Source organism: Abrus precatorius, unplaced genomic scaffold (genome assembly GCF_003935025.1).
Source record: "Abrus precatorius isolate BTA unplaced genomic scaffold, Abrus_2018 Scaffold3, whole genome shotgun sequence".
NCBI lineage: Eukaryota > Viridiplantae > Streptophyta > Magnoliopsida > Fabales > Fabaceae > Abrus > Abrus precatorius.
In genome coordinates this window covers 5,753,426-5,773,794 of record NW_020874373.1, presented here as the reverse complement: position 1 = coordinate 5,773,794, position 20,369 = coordinate 5,753,426, and the positions used below count along the sequence as shown (strand labels likewise).

Here is a 20,369-nt window from a genome sequence, read left to right as displayed (position 1 = left end):
ATTTCTATCAAATATACAAATAATTATTAAAGAAATAAAAATCCACCTTCAAATGGTACGTGGCTGACAAAAGAAGAAAAAGGGGAATTTGCATCAAATGCTATATTGATGTTCCTGACAAGTATCAGCATACAAATCAAATTCATATTAAATTAAAATCAATAATTCCATTATTTAATTAAACTTTAAAAAAATTAGCATCATATACATTTATTAAAAAAAATAAATATCCTTAAATTAGACAATATGTAGCTACCCCAAATTCTTATTTATGGTGTAACTTTTAAAAAAAATTGAATATATTGTTCCTTCCTGTATATTATTATTATTATTATTATTATTATGTGTATAAAGTGAGAGATATATAATTGGTAGTGGTACGAATAATAAATTTCTCTTTTTCTCCCATAAGATCTAGGAATTTTACCGTAGCTCCTTTGTGCCAGCGATATTTCCCCACCCTTTCACAAGGTCCTTTCTTTTCACGAAAGCCTCTCTCTTTTTTTTTCCCGATTTCCCCTAACTCTTTTATATGCTTTAAACTCTTAAAGCATCATTGTTTGCGTTTAAAACATTCTCACCAGTTTCAAAGCTCTCTTCTCTCTCTGTTACACCACTCTACCATATCCAGTTTCTGTCTTTCCAAATGGCTGCAACAGAAACAAAAATTGAAGTAAAAGAAGCAGAAGAGCTTTCAGAAACTCTCCCATGCAAGGTATAGCATTGCTCTCCCCCTTCTCTCATTTTTCTGCTTTACCAATCCTTTACTCCTTCAGATTCTAATCCTCTTTTTCAATCAGAGCTGTGTGTTAAAAGTCTCCATTCATTGTCAAGGCTGCACAAGGAAAGTAAAAAGACTTCTACAAAGCATAGAGGGTAACCATATCCAATACCTAACATCTTTTATTTCGTTTCATTTTTATTTTTTCTCTTTTCCTTTTCCATGTGTAATTTCATTGAAGTTTATCCATTATTATTCATTCATTATGTTTATTTGTTTCCTCCATGAACTGTTCCATATATTTCTAAGCTAGTAGTTATATTTTCAGTTCATTAAAAGCTTGTCTTAACATTATCCTTGTTAATTTCTCGATAAGTCAGGTGTTTATTGCACATCAATTGATTTGAGGCAACAAAAGGTCGTAGTAAAAGGGAACGTAGACAGCGAAACGTTGATTAAGAAATTGCAAGAGACAGGGAAGCGCGCAGAGTTGTGGCCTGAACAAATTGAACTGAAAAAGAAGAAAAAGAAAAAGAAAAAGAAAAAGAAGAAAAAAGGACAACAACCAGAGAACAAAGAGAAACAGAGCGAACAAGAAAGCAGTGAAGAAAGCAACCAAAGCGGCGACGATAACGACAAAGAAGGCGTTAAGGTTGCAGTTCAAGACGCAGCCAGAAATGTCGAAGGTGGCAATATCAAGTTTGGTGAAGGAAGCGTAACGGGCTTAACCGGGGTACAATTCCAAGAGCCGAGGCCGGAGCTGCGGCAAACCGTGATGTTACCACCCGGTTACCAGTCATCGCTGGCCGAAAAAAGGGTTACCATCGCTGCCCCAGGCATTGACGATAACGGAGCACCGAACGAGAGAATCGACGGTGGCATTGGAAGCAGAAAGAGCAAAATCAAGGGGCAAAAAGGGAATATCATCATCAACGGCGACGAGGGTGTTACTGTTGAACACTGCGGTGGTTGGAACCAGATTCCCAGTCATGGGCATGGGCCAGGTCCAGGTCCAGTTACAATTATGGGCCCACCCAATGAGAGCCCCCCACAGCATCTGTACCCCCCGCATTACCATGCACCAGCATCTCCGGTGTGTGCTGGAACCTTCCACACAGCGTATCCTACTACCAGCCGCTACGCTTCAGCGTATTATACCTTCCCACAACCGTATTCGTATACTCACGTGTATCGTAGTGGTGGGTCCGAGTCCGACTCAGAAACTTACGCTTCACCAACGTCTTGTTCATTCGAATTATTCAGTGATGAAAATCCTAATGCTTGCTTAGTCATGTGATGTGAGGGATATCAGTGGAATTTCAACCACCTTAACTAACTTTCTCTTTTTTTTTATTACTCAGTATTAATTGTTACTCCATTACTTTAGTGTTATTTTCGTTATGCTTTCAATTCTGAGTCGGGAATCTCATTTTTCTCTCCCGAAATCTCAAATTGTGAAAAGTTTATGCGTACAACACGTTTGAGCATGGAGTCATTTTTGTAGTGCACGGAGATGTAATAAAAAATTTGAATTATTAGACGGATTTTAGAATCTCAAACGAGTCAACGTTCCTATTTCACTTTACTTTAGTGGCATTGTGGTTAGATGCTTACGAGGTGAATAAATGTATATTCAATCAAGGGTTATACTGTTATATTCATCAAATACCCGCAGATCATTAGCCACATCCATCGTTGGCTTCTTAGGGACGAAAACTATGGACTTTTCGAAGAATTTCTAAAATCAGAATAAGATTCAGCTAAAAGAAAATCCAAATTGGATTAAAATTATACAAACCACTAATAATGCCTTCTTTAAATCCCTGAAAAGCTCTTTATGGCTTTGATTGATTCCCATGTCAAGTTGATGCTTTTTGGACATTCCCATTACCCGAACTTATTCTTATTCTAACATAATGTAATCATAATTCATTGGGAAATTTTCAAAATTCACTGAGAAATTGCTTGCCTTTTACGAATTTTTTTCCGATAAGGATTTAATTGCACGTCAGAGGTGGAATTAAATCGTAACATCAAAGCTCTCAAACTTTAGTAGTAGTATCCATTTAGCATTGTTATGGATTAAAAGACCATAGACTTTATATTATAAAATGATTTTGGTTAAAACTAAATTGATTTGTGTTTAAAAATATTTATTTAAAAGGTAATTTGACATAATATTTTAAAACAGTATTAATAAAAACACTTCTGCATGATTATATACTTCTGAAAATTTTATTACTTTTTATTGAAATATTATTAAAATAACATCATAATTTCGGAATAGATCTTGATTGCTGCAAACGGCAAATGGCAATCGACGACCATAGTGTCCTTAATGTTTAGATTATTAGAATCAATCAGTGTAATTTCATTTCAATGATGTCAGACACATTATATAACATTCGAGGCCATTTTTATGTTGCAGAAAATATTGAGTTGATTAACATCAACCAAACACGATATTAATGGTAAAATTAAGCTAATCACACTCCACTTTCTATCCATTCCTGTTTTCATATTCTCCCGATCATTCTGAGGAACCTGGTTCCTTCTGTGTTCTACACAATTCCAACGCACCTTATCTTTAAGCTTCGCAGCTGCATTCACACACTGGTTCCTGCCGACACATAATAATCGTTTGCTTCAATTGTAAATTGCAAAATGCAAATGTTAGCATGCAATCTTCTCAGTTACCAGCAATCTTTTTGGCGGATATAATGTATAAGCACTAGTTGTATATTTCTTGATGATCCAATACAAAGAACAGCAAGTATTTCATGTATTGTGTTGATGTTTATAACTACAAATGAAATGTACAAATTTAAAATATATAAGAGAAAACTATTTTGATTGATAGAATATTCCTCTGATGGTAATTTATAAATACTTTGTTATGGCTTATTATTAAGGGAATGAAAATTCTACATTGATTGAAAAAAAAAAGAAAATGTAAAATATTGTAATCTTAAATAATTAATTACACTGAAAAAAATGATTTAACTTAATGCCAAATATCAAAGATATGTGCCCAAAAAAGAAGGTAAATACAAAATTACACTACTAGAATTTTACTTATTACTTGCAATTTTTTCTTGCAATTTTTTTCTTGAAAAAATTTCTACAAAATTTCTAACAAATTTGAAGAAATTTTGTTTATTTTCTATGAAAAAATTTAGTATAAAAATTTGCAACAATTTATTAAGTTTCTTATAAAAATTTTTAGGAATTAAAAAGGTAAGAGAAGTTCATAATTTCCTATAATTTTTTTTGCCAATATTTTTATAAAAAAATTGAAAAAAAATTTGCAGCAATTGTTAAAACTTCCTACATTGTTTCTTAGTAATAAAAATGGCAGAAAAAACTTAATATTTCCTGCAAATTTTTGTGTAAAATTTTTTATAGAAAAAATTGTATGTAAATTTGTAGAAAAACTTAATAATTTTATAAATTTTATTGCCAAAATTAGTGTAAAAATATTTGCAACAAAATCTATAAAAAAATATATTTTTCAAATTTAAAATAAAAATATCATTTATTCACAAAAAATTAATTAACTAATTTTCTCATTACAAAAAAATAACTTTTTTAAAATATAAAACAATTTGAAGATACTTATAAATAATTTTAAAAAATTTATATTAATTTAAATAAAAAATATTTTCTATTAACAAAAGATATTAATTGATTTTAAGTTAAATAGAAATTTTATTTTTTTACATGATTTACTTATTATTTTATTATTTATATAAAAAAAATATTTTAACTTTCACATAATTTTGTTAAAATTAATATTTATTATTATTGAAATTATAAGAGAGTATTAATATATATTTTATTAAATATTAAAATAAAAAGTAATATATTATATGTTATATTAAATTATAAAAATAAAAAATTCTACTTAAAAAATAAAAACTCACATTGGAATAAAAGTTCCCACACCTCCCTCCTGCTCACACATTCTGTGTTTTTTTCTTAAACCTCCCTCCCACTCAAGCAGCTCTAGCTCAAGGCCATTTGTCCCAAATCTGTCCAGGCTATTTACTCACATATCTTCCAGCTTCACGTCAAGATTGAATACTAGGTTTCTTTCTTGTTATTTTGTTTTTTCTTGCAATGCTTTTACATTTTAGAAATTTTCAAAATCTATTTTATAATGTGCAAAACCCTACTCGATAATTTCATCCAAATGTGTATCTCATTGCATAAGTATTAATTGCAGTTTGAGGTCTTTGATGTAAAATAGAGATGTAAAAAACTGTGTTCTCACAACTTGGGTTGAGGTATTGAAACATTTAGTTGTTTTATATTTGTCCTTCAATTTTTTGAACTTTTCATTATACTATTAATTTGTTACAGTAAATTAATTATACACAACAATTTTGTGCTTGATTTTGTTTTTCATTGTACTGTTAATTTGTTACAGTACAGTGCTTATTATTCTATGACAATTTACATGTTTCTAGTTATTTTGTAAAAGCGAAATAGGGATAAACCCCAATTATAAGACAAAACTGCAGAATATCAAGGTTATGCTCCTCCCAATTCCCAAAGGCACCAATTCTCTAACTATTTATTAATTTTATTTACGTAACTGACTAACTAATTGTATGTATCAGTTTGATGCAAAACAGACTCAATTAGTTGCCTATTTATTTATTTTCGTATTAGTTATAAAATCTTATATAAAGATAGATTGGTTATTTCTGTTTATTGCCTTTTCCATAAAGTAGTGGATCTGGTAGCTACATTTTCTGAAATGTACAAAAAGGATATATATGATTGGTAGTATGAGATAAAAAGGATTTTATATTTTATTGTACCCCACTTGCCTTAGATTAATGACAGTATGAATTGTTATAAATATTCTTGTAGCTTCCATTTCTTTATGGTCTTTCTTTCAGCATCACAAAATGCACATTTAGTTGCTGGGAGATCTGGGAAACATCTCTTCCTCATGGACGGCGATAATGGAAAGCGTCCTCTGCTCCTGGGTAATGACTAAGATGATTTAAAGTTTATATTAGTATTACTATTAATGAATCAGTTAAACTCATCGGATGCTAATGTTTGTTTCTGTATTATTTGTCAATCTAATTGTTTGTGATGCTACAGGTAAGCTTTACGTGCATTTAAGCGTAAAAGTACCTGTTTAGTTGTTGTAAATTTTTTTACAAATTTGTCTTATTTTCTTAAGAAATTTTTTGTTGATAAATTTGCAAGAAATTGACTTATAGACTTTCTTGCAAATTTCTTTAAAAAAGTAAAAGATATTTGCAAATTTATTTTTTGAATTTTTTTACAATTTTTTTATGAAAAAATTACATGCAATTTTTTTTACAAATTTTTCTTAGAATTTATCTGTAAATTTATTTATATATTTTTTAAGAGATTCTATTGGAAATTATTTTTACAAGAAAGCATCTGCAAATGTATTCCTATTAAAATTTGTAAAAAATTACCGACAGACTTTATTTTTTATAGAAATAATTACTTACAAAAATTTTTTCTGTGACAATAAATTTGCAGTAAAATTGACATGAAATATGTTTTTCTGCAAAATTTTCATAAATTTTTATAAAAAATTTTCAAAAAAATCCTAAAATTCTAGTAATGTTAGTCTTATTCTTAAAGACGAGGACTTCGAGTTGTTATATAAAAATGAATAGAATAATTCTATTTTTTTTTCTTTTCTTTTCAACAAATATTCTTAGTTGCTATCGGAAGAAAGTATGAAATATTTTTATATTTTTACGATAATGTGCGTGTGTATATATGGATGTAAGTATAATATTTATTTTATAAATTATTCTTTTCAAGTTTAATAATTATTGTTTTTATAAGTAATTAATTGTTTCCGATATGCAATCACAAGACCGGAGTTAAACAATTGTGTTCAAGCAAGTTAAACACTCTCATTAGATGATTAAAATAATAGATTTGTTTCTTCTAAAATAAATATATTTATAATAATTATATTTACAAAATATTTAAAGTTAATATTAAATAAAATTCTACTTTCTCACTTAAATAATTAAAAATAAAAATTACAAGCAGCTAAGCACCAGGGAAACGGATTGTGGCCTTCCCGCCAAGGCGCGAATCCTAAATAGGAGCGTTGCGCACTGTGTGGTGTGGTGTCTAACAATGGAATGGACGTTGAGCGATAACGCTCTCAAAACCTTTGCACGATGCATCACTTGTCTCGCACGTGTCGGAAACGAGCTCGCAATTCAAGCCTCGTCCTCTCAGGTAACAATGAAATGCCTCTGCAACTCTTTCTCTTCAACTATGTTTCGCAATTTCTAATTCCAAACCAAATTTCATTTTACAATAACCAGCTTCACAAATTACGCTTCGATTAACGTGCCTCTTTGCTCGTTGCAAATTATATTTTCATTTCTCATCGTTTACTTTCCGGTGAAGCTTTTTACTTCTCGTTACATTTTAGTTAGGGTTTTTCAGGCATAATTGGTACTTTAAAATGAACTAGTGAATTAGTAACACGCTGCTTATTCTGGTTCATTGATTTGTGACAGCTTCTTTTCCACACTATTAATTCCTCACGCTCTGCCTATCAATCCTTAAGTTTCAATCCTGGCTTCTTTGATGCCTATGCGGTTTCCAGTAACCTCGTGCAATGCAGTGTGCTTCTCAAGGTGCGGAATGGTCGTTTCTTAAAGGCTTAAACATGATTTTGGTTCATACATTTTAGTGAATATTTGGTTTTAGTTCCTTTGAACAGTTTTCTTTAGTTCAAGTTTTTGTGAATTTTTGTTTTTAGTCTCTCTTGCTAACATGGTGCGACCAAAAATTAACATGTAGCAGCTTCTTAGTGAACAACGTCAGCAATGAGGATTAAAAACAGAATTTTGCAAAAACAAATTGTTGAAAGGGACAAAAACAAAAAATTTGCTGAAATATAGGGACTTAAAATTGATTTAAAAGCCTTTCTCAAATTTATTGAATTTGAATTGGGTTTGCAAATGAAGAATTCTCACTCACATGCTTTGGTTAGGCTGTTTGTGCTGTTCTTAGGACCCCTATTGCAAATATCGATCATTTGACCGTGAAACTGCCTGATCCAGATGCTTCCAAAGTGCAGTGGATTTTGGATTGCTATAGTGGTACACTACTTATTTAATGTATACACAATCTGGTGGTTGCCCTAAAGGGAACCAGCGGCTGTTATTGGATTTAATTTGGGTTACTGTGGGAGACTAATCGTTTACTTGTCTTTGTAACAAGCTTGATGGTGAAATTGGTTTCTGAACAAAAACTAGTTATATTTTTCCACTTGGTAACTGTTATGATATCAAGGGTGCTTTTAGATACTGATGACGTGGCCTTATTTTTAAGTGGGGCTAAGTGTAACATTTAATGTTAGCTAGGCTTTTTGTGTGTCAATTGCATTCTATATTTGGGTGAGTGGCTTAGGGGTTTGTAACAGCCCCTGACTAAATGTATCTCCTAGAGATCTTCAATTCTATCACACATGAAAGTTCTAATCATATAGTAGCAAAGTTTTCTTAAATAAACTAAAGGGTGTTGTGATAACTTCAATCTTTCTTTGGACTTAAATATCTATTAATAATTTGGTGTACTATGTATATGATGTTAGGCATCTCATCATTATGCTGTTATTTTCTTACCATTCAATAATATATGCGTGTGTGCAGTGCCTTTGATGCTGTTGTGGATTAAAAAGGATGTGTTATTTTTTAACTGCAGGTTTGAGAAAAACCTATTGGATTACTTGCAATGTAGAACCTGACATACAGCACTTGTCCCTTGATAGGCAAAAATTTCCAAGCAACTTTGTTGTGAGACCTCGAGATCTTAACAGGTTACTTGCTAATTTTCAGTCATCACTTCAAGAGATTACTATCATTGCAACAGAACCTGCTTCTCTAGCTTCTGATTCTACAAATGAAATTGGTGGAAAGGCTGTAGAATTTCGAAGTTATATTGATCCAACCAAAGGTAAAGAATAAAGGTGATACTTTTGTAGGTAGCTTTATTGTAAACAGTATATTTACGTGCAAAGATTCAATGGCAGACAATGATACCTTGCTGCACACCCAACTGTGGATAGATCCTAAGGAGGAATTTTTGCAGTATCATCATACTGGAGAGCCAATAGATGTAACTTTCAGTGTAAAAGAACTCAAGGTAAAGTAAGCCAAGTTTTATCCAAGTCTTTTGTTTTTTACTTTTGGGTTGAGATAAGTAGGTTTATTAACTGTTGTTGATATCTGGATTTTTAGTTTTTATTATTTTTTTTATTCTTTCTTTCTCCAATTCTAAGGCTAATTGACTTTTTAAAATGCATTTGATGTTTTTCTCATCAAACTGCAGGCATTTATTTCATTTTGTGAGGGCTGTGAAGCTGATATTCATTTACATTTTGAGAAAGCTGGCGAGTAAGATATATTTGATATCTGACACAATTTATACTCATATTCTAAGTAGTAAGTTGTATGATTGTTGGCATAGCTTTTCCTATGAATATGACAGCATAGGAAATGTGAAAAGATGCGAAGATGGATTTGTCTTATATTTTTAAGTGGAGAAACATGCTACACACACACGTATTGAAATATAAAGACCTCTCTTTTTTTCGTTTTATATAGTATATTTTGGTATTTGATAATTAATTAATTGATTGTTATGTGTTATTTACCGGTATTCTTGTATGGTACTGTGTTTGGCAAGCAGACCTATTCTTATGGCACCTAAATTTGGTTTGGAAGATGGGTCTCACTCAAATTTTGATGCTACCCTTGTACTGGCAACCATGTTAATATCTCAACTTCACGAAGGCACTGCCTCAGAACCTCCTGTTGAGGCCACCAGAACACATGCTCATACTGAAGAAAGAAATGGATCTGACATGCAGCAAGAGAACTGCAGAATGAATGCATCAGATCTTCCATCTGACCACACCCGTATTTGGTCGGACCTCTCAGGTATTTTGAATATTGAGTTGGATATATTTTTTTTTTGTCTAAATTCTCACTTGATTTTCCATTTTGCAGCAAGTGCAGTTAAAAATGTTAGTGTCTTAGAGGAACGGCAGGCACAAGGAGAAACAATTTTGAATGATAATCAGCAAAGAGAGATTCAAAGGATTAGCGCAATACAAATTTCAAGAGTAACATCAGTTGCTGGAAATAATCCCATTGGTTCCAATATGTATCCTCAATGTTACTGTTTGCCCCATTTTGTTAACATTTCTATCATGATTTACTGTCCCCAAAATGGTGTGGCCACAAATGTTATAATTGCTTTCTTTACATCGGTTTCCCGGTTGAATTATCAGAAAGCAGTTATGAAATATAGGATGCTCAAACCAGACCCTAGGAGTGAAACCTTTGATTTGAATTTTAGACTTGTTTGCATGCTTTATTCCCTTTCATTTAAAGCAATTTCTAAGTGCATCCTTCTCACTACTTTGTTGAGGTGGCTGGATTCATAAGTAATAGTTGTTAGTCTCTACCTTAACTGATATCTCAGCTGCCAACCAACTGAAAAGGATCATGGACGAGAGCCTCAAGGTTTGTTAATCAGGCTTGTTAATGGGCTGACCGAATGTTGTTGTTCCTTCAGCAACTAATATAATTAGTACATATCTGCAGATATGACGCGAGAAAACGATCAAGCATTTTCACAACATCACCCCAGTAATTGGGTAGATGCTGAAGAGGATGAAGAAGACGACGAAGACGAAAATGAGCAGTACATTGAGTCAACTCCACCATACTATGAAGAACAGTGATTCCGAGAACTCTGATGGTTCTCCTCCATCTTGGTAAGTGCTTTGGCGATTCTCAAAACATGCTGTCTCCTTCATCTTGAAGATTTTCCCAATTGAACCAGTAACCTATCATTTAAAATGATTGAATAGTCATATATTACTGAGTTTCATGTATGTATTATATATTATTAAATCTTCCAGGCAGAAACACTGATTCTTGTTTTCTGCGCCCATTTCCTTATGTATAGAAATACACATTAATGCGGCATCCCTGTATCATATACATATTTCTTATCCATAATTAATCTTACTGTTAGCTTCCCTTAAAGCATATGTTCTCTGTTTGTTTGTCCTTGAGTCCATTATGAACCCCAGAACTTCTACACTAATCAACGGAAAAATGGATGCCAGTGGCGATTGCATGGTAAAGGGCTCAATGATCCAAGTCATTGGCCATTTTATAACACCCGATGATATATAAAGAACAAGCTAAAGAAACGTTTTCTAACCGATAAATGTTGTGATCCGACAATGAAGAGAGCATTATTTCGGGAATTGGATGAATCTGATGTCTATTTTGAGCATTATGTGGGGAATTTTTTTGGTAACTTTAAATTTAAATTTAATGAGCATGCAAATTGTTACCGGAAAAAAGTGTAAATGATTTTAATTATTATTCTCTTTTTTACTATTTTTTGTGTTATTTTTTTATAATACAATTATTTTGTTTGTTACACTATTTATTTTATTCTTAATAATATCTTTATCCTAAAAAGTATTTTAAAAAAATAAATATATAAAATGATAATTATTTAAAATAAATTCCAATAATTAATAAAACGTTTTTGTTGACAAAATAAAAAAAGGGTTTTATAAAAAGATATATAAATAAATACTTTCTACATCACATTGCAGTTCTTATTTATCATAATTAATTTCATCAAATATTTTTAAACTAATTTATACATTTTAAAATTTTTACTAACAGCTTATAAGCTTTAAATTAGCTTATCAACTAATTGTACAAAAAATAGCCTGGATATATACACCTTATGGATGTCTAACAATTACTTTTCGGAAAAGTATAAATCAAAGTGAGCATGTGAAAGAACGGAACAGGAATATAATATTGGCATTCTAATATTTAAAAAAAAAAAACATTGGCATTGTTATAGTTCGGAAACATTTAACGTCATGGGTCGTTTTTGCGCTGCATATTTTACCAGCTAGTTTGGTTGACGGTTTGGAGGCGAGAGGGCTTGGACCACTCAACACAACACAACAAAACCACCAAACCCATCCAGAAAAGTGAGGTTGTACTACTATTTTAGTTGGATTTCACTATTCAGAGCAAAACTAATTGGACTCGTTCAACGGCTTATGCCAAATTCCGGAAATTCGTAAATTTGACTTTGATTTCTTGATTCATATCTTTGACTTTTTATGTCTCCAATGCTGCTTCATTCAATAACATACTGTTCAATCAAATTATCAAATGGTGAAATAGTATGTATACGCAAACAATTATCGTCATTAATTATAGTGTTTGAGTGTAAATGAACGCAACATTGATTGTGACGAGGTCTGAAAGTGAGGTTGTGATTGGAGACGCAGTCCCCGTTCAGTGAATTAATCAAAGCGTGGTGATTAAAAAATGGAGTATAAGGAACAGTGATTAGAAATTTGTGTCATTTTGTGGAACATTAGATAGAGGGGACGTTTCCCTCAAATAAAATAGCCATTAATTATTTGATTTCATCAGATGGCAGCTGGAAGTGAGAGTAGTTTTGGATGCAACGCGTAAACACCGTCTCCCGAGAGATGCATTGCGGGTCCCCTCTTCTTCAGCGCCCCTCCTCTGTCTCTTGGCAGATTTGGTATTATTATTAGAGTATTGTTTACAAATTTTAAAAATATATACATATATTATGCTTTTATATCTTTAATAAAATAAATATACTTTTTTTAATAAAAGCTTTCTAATTTTCCATATTTAAAATCAACCCAAAGATTGAAACTAACAAAACTCTAATTTTTTTATTCTTGAAAAGTATTCCAAGCATCTTTGGTGAACAATTCCAAGTATTTATATCCTCTCCTCGTCGAAAAGAATTCCAGCCTGTACAGTAATGGTTTTGGGTCAATTTAATTAGGTTGGAGAAATAATCCGTAAAGATGAAACTGTATAATTCGTAATAATAACAGTTTTCATGAAAGTTGACACTATATTTCGTAAAGATGTTCCTAAAGTCAAAACAGCGGGAAAAAAATTTGTAGTATAAGCAAAAAGAAATAAGAGTATGTCTAACGTATGTTTTAGTTTTATCTATATCTCCTCAAGCAGTTGACTAAACCAAAGTCATATTCAATCAAACTGCCTTTAATTTCAATTTGCATGTGGTTTAATAAATCACCCTAGTTTCAATTTCACGTTAACTATTATAAGGATATATTGCATTCTCCTTTTTAAGAGATGTTTATAATATATTCTTCGTTTTATATTCTAAAATACCCACTTCTCTTTTGTTAAAAGTTGTCTGTGTATTACATATGAATTTGTTTTAATATGCATGGTTGATGACTAATGCTAAATATTTACTATTAATTTTGTGAACTTAGAAGATAAAATAAAGATTCTAGACAAATTGTTAAAGCTGAAAAATATAGGCATTTAAGACTTTATTATATCGTCAAGATACTAAAATAGAAATAAGAGAAAAAATTATTTGCTGATAGTGCTGATAATTATACAAAAATATAAAATATCATTACGAAGAAAGTGTATTCATCTTTTAGGGAAAGGAAATGTATAGGTTAACATAAAAAAGAAGAACAATGTAATTTAAGCAATTCTTTTAAGAAGAGAGAGTAGTTCACTCTTTTCATTATTAAGTCTTTAATTTGTCACTTTTTTTTTTTTGCATAAAATTCTCAAATTGCCTTTTTTTTTACTTAAATAATTGGAAATTATGGACATATTTGACATAAAATGGTTTGAAAACTGTTGAGTTGAAAATTTGTTCAATTTTAAAAGGTTTTGTAAGATATTAGGTTATGGTAATAATTTTTTTTTAAAATTACATAAATATAAAGTTTTGATGGTGAATTTTAATTAAGTGGAAATAGATTTTACATGGTTTAATAAGTGTAGGTTTTAGAGTTTTTAAAGAAAAAATGATAATTTGAGAATTTTAAGTAAAAATAAAATAAAATCTCTTGATTGTAACAATTTAAAAACAAATGAAGAACTTATATATATTAATTTAAAATTGATCAGAAACTAAATTAGAAGAAATTACTATCAAGCAATTAAAATCACATTTAGAATAATGGAAAAAAAAAGTATAACTAAACTTATTGTTTTTCCTATACACACTTCTTGTGGAGGTCTAACATAAATGAAGAATTCAAACACTTTCTCCACTCATACTAACTAATGTCTAAATCAGACATTCATGTGTGTCACTGAAGCATTAATTGAAGAGCAGGAATCCTATAGCGTGGGTTGTAATGCATGTTGTCAATTTCTTCTACATAAGTTTTGCCATTTATGCCGCTTAGAAGCTTAACAAAACCTTGTCTCAAATTTTCCACTCTGCACCTAAGGTATGCCTTATATTTCTCACTAATGTTATTATGCCTATGATTAAATTTCAGGTATATCACACTGCTACTAGAGAAGGAAAAGTTCAATGATGTGTAGGTCAGAGTTCGAATACAAAAGATTGGTACGTGGTCGTTTTTTTTTCTGGTAAACTTTCAGATTCATGAGTGCACAACTGTGGAGCCACCTTAAGACAACAAGGGTTTTTTTCTTGGTGCCACTTGCAATCAGTCCACATTATACCTAGACAATTTTGTGCTTTGATGCTCACCTTATGTCTTTTTATTCTTTTTCTACCAAACCAAGTCGAACTAACATCCCTCACTCCCCCTTTCTTCTGGTCAAAATTCCAAAAGAAAGAACAACCCATCCTTAATTTATCATTCTTTTTTCCAAAAATAAAACCAAAATACCAAAATATTTATGAGGTTAAATGTCGTGTAAAATTGGCAAAACTTCCAAGGCCTCACCCTTAAATACGACCACCTGAGAACCATTTTTCTCTTCCTGAAAATTCCCCAAAAGAAACGAAAAAGACAAGGACAAATATAAAAAGATAATGAAATAAAGTTAAACCATAATCAATATCAATACAAAAGTAAAAGCTTGACGTGGTCCAACTCTTAATTAACTAAACATCAAATTGGCACCGAAAAGGGAAAACAAAAAAAAAGAAGGAATGATATTATATATTTTTTCCATCGTATGCAAACTATATATAATATTTGTAACTTTGCCAAAAGCAATAGACAACCGAAGAATAGCTATAACTAATTAAAAATCTGATTGAATATGGTTTTTTTAAACTTTGTTTTACATGTAATTAATGATGATGCATTATACATAATTAATGACCCATTATATATGTTCTGAAGCATCGTTTATTCATCTTAATTTTCAGTATGATTATGAGTATAAGGACGTAGAAAAGGGATGAAACGAGGCATGCCAAACGGGGTAAAGTAAAAAAGCTTCGAACCTAACAGACCAAAGAAAAGAAAACTTGCTTCGGTTATTGGAATATTGAACCAAACTTGAAAGTGGAGGAGTTGAATGTCCCCTTTCATTCTTCCTTCCTTATCTCCATGAAGAAGTAAGCGATTTGTTCGACACGAGTTGCATTTTGTCTACATGCAATAAAATACTTTTTTACAAATATAGTAAAGAATTCAATATTGCATGAATTGTTTTATCAATGTTACTTTTTTCTCCGGGTTGTATTGTGAATTTTTTTAATGTCAGAATTAATAAACTTGGGCAAAATTTAAATCTTTGTATTTTTTATTAATAAAACGACGATATTGAACAAGTTATTTTGTGATGAATCAACTACACCCACAACATGTTAACATTGAAGTTTAACCAGCTATAATGCAAATCTCTAATTTAAATGTTCATAAGTCATACACAAGAAATTGCAACCAACAAAATATCAGATGCACTTCTTATATATAATCGAAATAATATTTTGAGATCACTGTGTTTCCATTATCTTCTATATGTCCTTGTGTATATTCAAATATTTATTAGTTATTCTATTCTTCGTTTTGTGTCTTCTTTTTTCCCTACCCTTATATGTGACACTTGGCTGCTTTCCATCATTGATTTATAGGGAGCGAGTTTTCAATACTTCATGGCCATCCAGTAAAAAGTTATCCTATTAGTAGACATTCTTAAAAAGAAAAAAAAAAAAAACTTATGAAAAGGAGGATATTTCATTACACTTGATATTTGAAAGTAGGATCAGCCGGCGAATATAAAACTAACACGTTAAGTTTTTATTTTCTCCCACGTTTATCCTTCATGAAACTTAACTTAGTTGACTCTAATAATGATATTTACATTTAAAATTTTCACGTGTCTTAGGTAAAAATAAAGTAAAAAAAGAAAAACAAATATTTTTTATAAGTTTTTTAATAACTCTATATAATCATTGTTCTCTTAAAGAAATAATGCTAATAACATATTCTCTAGTATACTCTTTCTAACACATGATCAAAATTTATTAAAAATTAAAAAATATATTAAAAGTAAATATTAATTTAAAAATAAAACACAATTTTTATGATTTTAAATAAATCTTAATAATAACAAAGAATATATTAAAAAAAATATGTTAAAAAATGTGAGATTATCGTTACCTTGGTTCTACCGCAGTATATTCGAGTTTATCGACTATTGTTTTGTAATTTGAGATAAAAAAAAATTACGGCTTTTTTATAAAGAATCGTGGGTGAGGCTGGTGTATTAGAATTTTAAAAAATGGGTGACGGCAGGGGATGAAGAGTAATTTTTAAATTTTTAAAAAAATTTAAAAATACGGACGGGAAAATAATAAAAAGTAAGGTTAAATGGGAATGGCATGAACGTAAATAAATGATAGTCGAGTGTCATTGTGAAACACTTGAGGCTTTTAAACTAGATGCTAATAATGCTGCCGTTGCTCTGTGACTCATTCGCAAGCAAAACCAAACGAAGAAGGAAGAGAGAGAGAGAGAGAGATTGCAGGCACGGAGGTTGATTTCAGAAACTCAAACTCAAAGACAAAGAAACAATGGCGAGCTTGTATTCGTTCCTCTTCCTCGCGATTTGTGCAACCCTTTTGCTGTTGACTTCGACGCCGACAGCGGATGCAGGAATGGAAATGACGTGGCTACCCTCCAAAGCCAGCATCGAGGAGGAGGAGTTCCAGTTGGACAACGAGATCAACCGGCGCATCTTAGCCACAACAAAGTACATCAGCTACGGCGCGCTGCAGAGGAACACTGTCCCCTGTTCTCGCCAAGGCGCTTCCTACTACAATTGCAGACCTGGCGCTCAAGCCAACCCTTACAGTCGTGGCTGCAGTGCCATTACAAGGTGCAGGAGCTAAATTTTTCTCCTTTTTTCTTCTTTTTTTAATTTATTTTATAATGGGCTTTGATTGTATTTGTATACTTCAATATTGGATGTTAATCGATTTGTCACTCACCGTTGAATATACTTACTGTTTGTTCTTATTGTTATTTTTATTTACTTGTTTTTGTATAAATAAAAAATATGAAAAATAATTGTGCTTTTTTTTTTTACCTTACCCATTTGGTCCAGCTACATGCTAGCCTGTCTATGTATCTGTTGCCGTATTGCTGCTGAATAATTGAATGTCAGTGATTTATCCTTTTTTTTTCGCATTTTTTCTTATCCTTTGGATTTTTATTTATTGGCACTTGTCTCTCTCAAATCTGGCAGATTGAAAATTCAAACAGTTCCAAAACATTTGGTCAACGGTTAATGGCTTAATGCTTTGCTTTCCATGCTTGCCTAATATATAAATAAAAATTCAATTTTTCTGAGGTTTTTCAAATGTACATAATTAACAATGTGATTGCATCTTTATATATTTGTGGTCTTGTAAAAAAAGTTTATAATTAAAAAATATAAGGAATAAGATGAAACATAAACAAAGTTGCCGGCAGGAAGAGTTCTTATATATAAATTCCCAAATTTTATATATTTTTAGTGGTTGGGTTGTTAATGATGGGATCCATCAAATTCTAAGTTCTAACACTGTCCAAATTAAAGGTAAGAGTGGTCCCCTTCATAGGTTTATACATACAGGCCCCACAGATTTATCATTGTATATTTTCAAAAATGCAAAGTATGCAGTAAGATTTTGATTGCCTTTCTATGGAGTTTATTTTATAATATCGTTAAGAGGTGAGATTCCATCGGTTATGGAGACGAAGGGACCACAACAACTAGTAAAGCCTGACATTGGTAATGTGGAAGGTCAATAATTTGACAATTGCAATTTTAATTACTGGTTGTTCACCCAAATTTCTCTGAAACCTAACCAAACTAACTTATGGGGAATACCTTATCAAGACGGTGAATGGGAGTAGGAAAGTGAAGGTATCTTCATCTTCTACCCCAATTAACTTGAAACAGGGTTTCTTCAAAATGATCCAAGTACAGTAGAAACTCTTTAAATTAATAATGTCTTTAAATTAATAATGTCAAGACCGGAAAAATTTATTAATTTAGAGAGTTATTAATTTATAGATAAATTAATAATTATTAATTTAAAGAGTTTTTAAGTAATTATACTGTACATACTAAATAAAAAGGCAAATTAATCTATGTTTCTTAGAATTACGTTGCAGCGAACTTTGGGACTCAACGTACAGTAAATTAGTAACTACACTACATATGCATTGGAAATCAATAATGACTTTTGAAGTACAGTAAATGTAAACAAGAGGAACAAATGTGTTCAATGTATTCTTAAGCAAGTTTGGCATATATAAATTACATGAATGTGTTAGAGTATTCAAACCATATCTCACAAGATGGCTTCTCATCTAAAAGGTGTTGCAAAATTAACTATGTCAGATCAAATACGTAAGGAGTTGTGTGAGTATAAGAGAGATAATCCTGCAAGCACACAAAAAGACTTGCAGAGATGGCTTGAGGGAAAATTTCAGTTGAAAGTTAGTCAAGGAACAATATCAAACACACATAAGCGGTCAAATGACTATCTCTCTGCTAAAATAGAAAAGGAAAGAGCAGAGGTCAAAAGACACAAACTAGCAAAATATCTTGACATGGAGAAGGTTGTTTATGAGTGGTTTCTTCAGCATTCGTTTTGGCGAGAGTGGGTCTGTTGATATACAAGACATGGAGCAGAAATTGGTATCGATTCGGGAGAAAATTGATCAGTTCCCTATGAAAGATGTTTGCAATATGGATGAAACTGAGTTGTTTTATAGGCTACAAGCTAATCATTCACTGGCAACAAAACAACTTGAAGGAAGAAAACAAGATAAAGAAAGGCTGACGGTAGTTATTTGTTGCAATGAAGATGGCTCTGAAAAAATCCCTCTATGAATTATTGAAAAATATGCAAAGCCTCAAGAATGTCAACATGAATAGCTTGAATTGTCAGTATCGAGCTAACAAAAAAGCATGGATGATTAGTGTGCTTTTTTATGAATATGTTCGTTCATTTGACCAAATGATGCATGGTAGAAGAGTTCTACTTGTGGTGGATAATTGTCCAGCACATCCAAGAAATATTGAAGGGCTAAGAAACGTTGAGTTATTCTTCTTGCCACCCAACATGACATCAAAGATTCAACCTTGCGATGCTGGGATAATAAGAGCTTTCAAGATGCATTACCGTAGAAGGTTTTACTGCAAAATATTGGAAGGTTATGAGGTGGGACAATCTGATCCAGGGAAGATAAATGTCCTTGATGCTATCAATTTGGCAATCCCAGCTTGGACGATAGATGTTCGGAAAGAAACAATAGCGAATTGCTTCCGACACTGTAAAATTTGTTCAGATAGTGACGTTGCAAGAAATTTGGATGAATCCACTTTTGATGAAGAAACTCAAGACCTCGAGACTATGATCAATCAATGTGGCTATCGTAATAAGATGGATATTGACAATCTAATGAACTACCCAGGTGAAAATGAAGCATGTTCGGAGGTTCAGAGTTTAGAAGATATTGTGGGTACTATCATTGAGAACAATGCAGAGGATGATGACGAAGATGATACAGTGTCTTTGGAGCCTGTTACGCGAAAGGAAGCACTTATGGCGTCAAACACTCTTCACAACTTTATAATACAATACAAAAATACAACACCTGAGCTATTGGATGCAATAAGAAAAGTTAGAGATGAGCTCCAAATAGACTTGAACTTTAAAGAAAAACAGACAACTATTGAATCATATTTCAATAGAGTGTAATATATTTTTTTTTTCAGTTTCTATGAATTATTAATTTATGATTTTCTTGAGACCGAAAATTATAAAGGGATCTCCCGAAAAATTATTATCTTATTATTTTAGAGAGTTTATTAATTTATCGAGTATTAATTTAAAGAGTTTCTACTTTAATAGAGTCCTTAGTTTGGCACTCAAATTATTAACTTGAATCTCACACAGTTCTAATTTAGAGATCAAATTATGAGCTTTTAAGTTATATTTTTTTAAATAATTAATTAATTTTTATTCTTTATTTTATATTTTAATATATAATTAGCAGTGATAATTTTTTCATATATAAAAAGACAGAAAATACTTTTTTAATTTACAAGACACTGTATAAATATTTATAAAAGATAGTGCGTTTTCAATGGAAGAGCTTAATCTAAAAATATATAAATATGAATTTAACATAAAAGTTAATAATATTAAACTATACTTATAACTATAACAATTTAAATGTAAATCTAAACATGTTGCAAGTTGTTGGTTAATTTTATGGCTAGTGCCTCTGTCTCTTTGGGTTAAT

General features: G+C 31.3%; 2 protein-coding genes and 1 pseudogene across 5 annotated transcripts; all 3 read left to right on the top strand.

Annotated features, from left to right (window-relative positions):
* The first annotated feature begins 458 nt into the window (after positions 1 to 458).
* Positions 459 to 2,024, top strand: LOC113862676 (heavy metal-associated isoprenylated plant protein 35-like). The gene is made up of 3 exons (XM_027495793.1): positions 459 to 715; positions 801 to 876; positions 1,102 to 2,024. Exons 1-3 carry the CDS (start codon positions 647 to 649, stop codon positions 2,016 to 2,018), a joined length of 1,062 nt encoding a protein of 353 aa, XP_027351594.1. The 5' UTR covers positions 459 to 646; the 3' UTR covers positions 2,019 to 2,024.
* A 4,826-nt stretch (positions 2,025 to 6,850) lies between these two features.
* Positions 6,851 to 10,804, top strand: LOC113862675 (cell cycle checkpoint control protein RAD9A). Of its 4 annotated transcripts, XM_027495792.1 has the most exons (10): positions 6,851 to 6,976; positions 7,264 to 7,383; positions 7,743 to 7,851; positions 8,456 to 8,707; positions 8,784 to 8,896; positions 9,083 to 9,147; positions 9,443 to 9,693; positions 9,763 to 9,919; positions 10,241 to 10,281; positions 10,363 to 10,553. In XM_027495792.1, the coding sequence occupies exons 1-10, from the start codon at positions 6,872 to 6,874 to the stop codon at positions 10,500 to 10,502; spliced, it is 1,353 nt and encodes a 450-aa protein (XP_027351593.1). In that variant the 5' UTR covers positions 6,851 to 6,871; the 3' UTR covers positions 10,503 to 10,553. The 4 variants fall into 4 exon arrangements, 2 of the variants coding, with proteins under 2 accessions (XP_027351593.1, XP_027351592.1); XR_003504475.1 differs by having other exon boundaries at positions 8,820 to 8,896; positions 9,763 to 10,281; positions 10,363 to 10,461; XR_003504474.1 differs by having other exon boundaries at positions 9,763 to 10,281; positions 10,363 to 10,461.
* A 7,609-nt stretch (positions 10,805 to 18,413) lies between these two features.
* Positions 18,414 to 19,822, top strand: LOC113863717 (annotated as a pseudogene).
* The last annotated feature ends 547 nt before the right edge of the window (positions 19,823 to 20,369 follow it).

Coding starts and splice junctions, on each gene's coding strand:
- LOC113862676 (XM_027495793.1), top strand. CDS start 647: ATGGCTGCAACAGAAACAAAAATTGAAGTAAAAGAAGCAGAAGAGCTT. Junction 716..800: donor CAGAAACTCTCCCATGCAAG/GTATAGCATTGC, acceptor TTTTTCAATCAG/AGCTGTGTGTTAAAAGTCTC. Junction 877..1,101: donor ACTTCTACAAAGCATAGAGG/GTAACCATATCC, acceptor TCGATAAGTCAG/GTGTTTATTGCACATCAATT.
- LOC113862675 (XM_027495792.1), top strand. CDS start 6,872: ATGGAATGGACGTTGAGCGATAACGCTCTCAAAACCTTTGCACGATGC. Junction 8,897..9,082: donor TCAGTGTAAAAGAACTCAAG/GTAAAGTAAGCC, acceptor ATCAAACTGCAG/GCATTTATTTCATTTTGTGA. Junction 9,920..10,240: donor AATCCCATTGGTTCCAATAT/GTATCCTCAATG, acceptor CTGATATCTCAG/CTGCCAACCAACTGAAAAGG.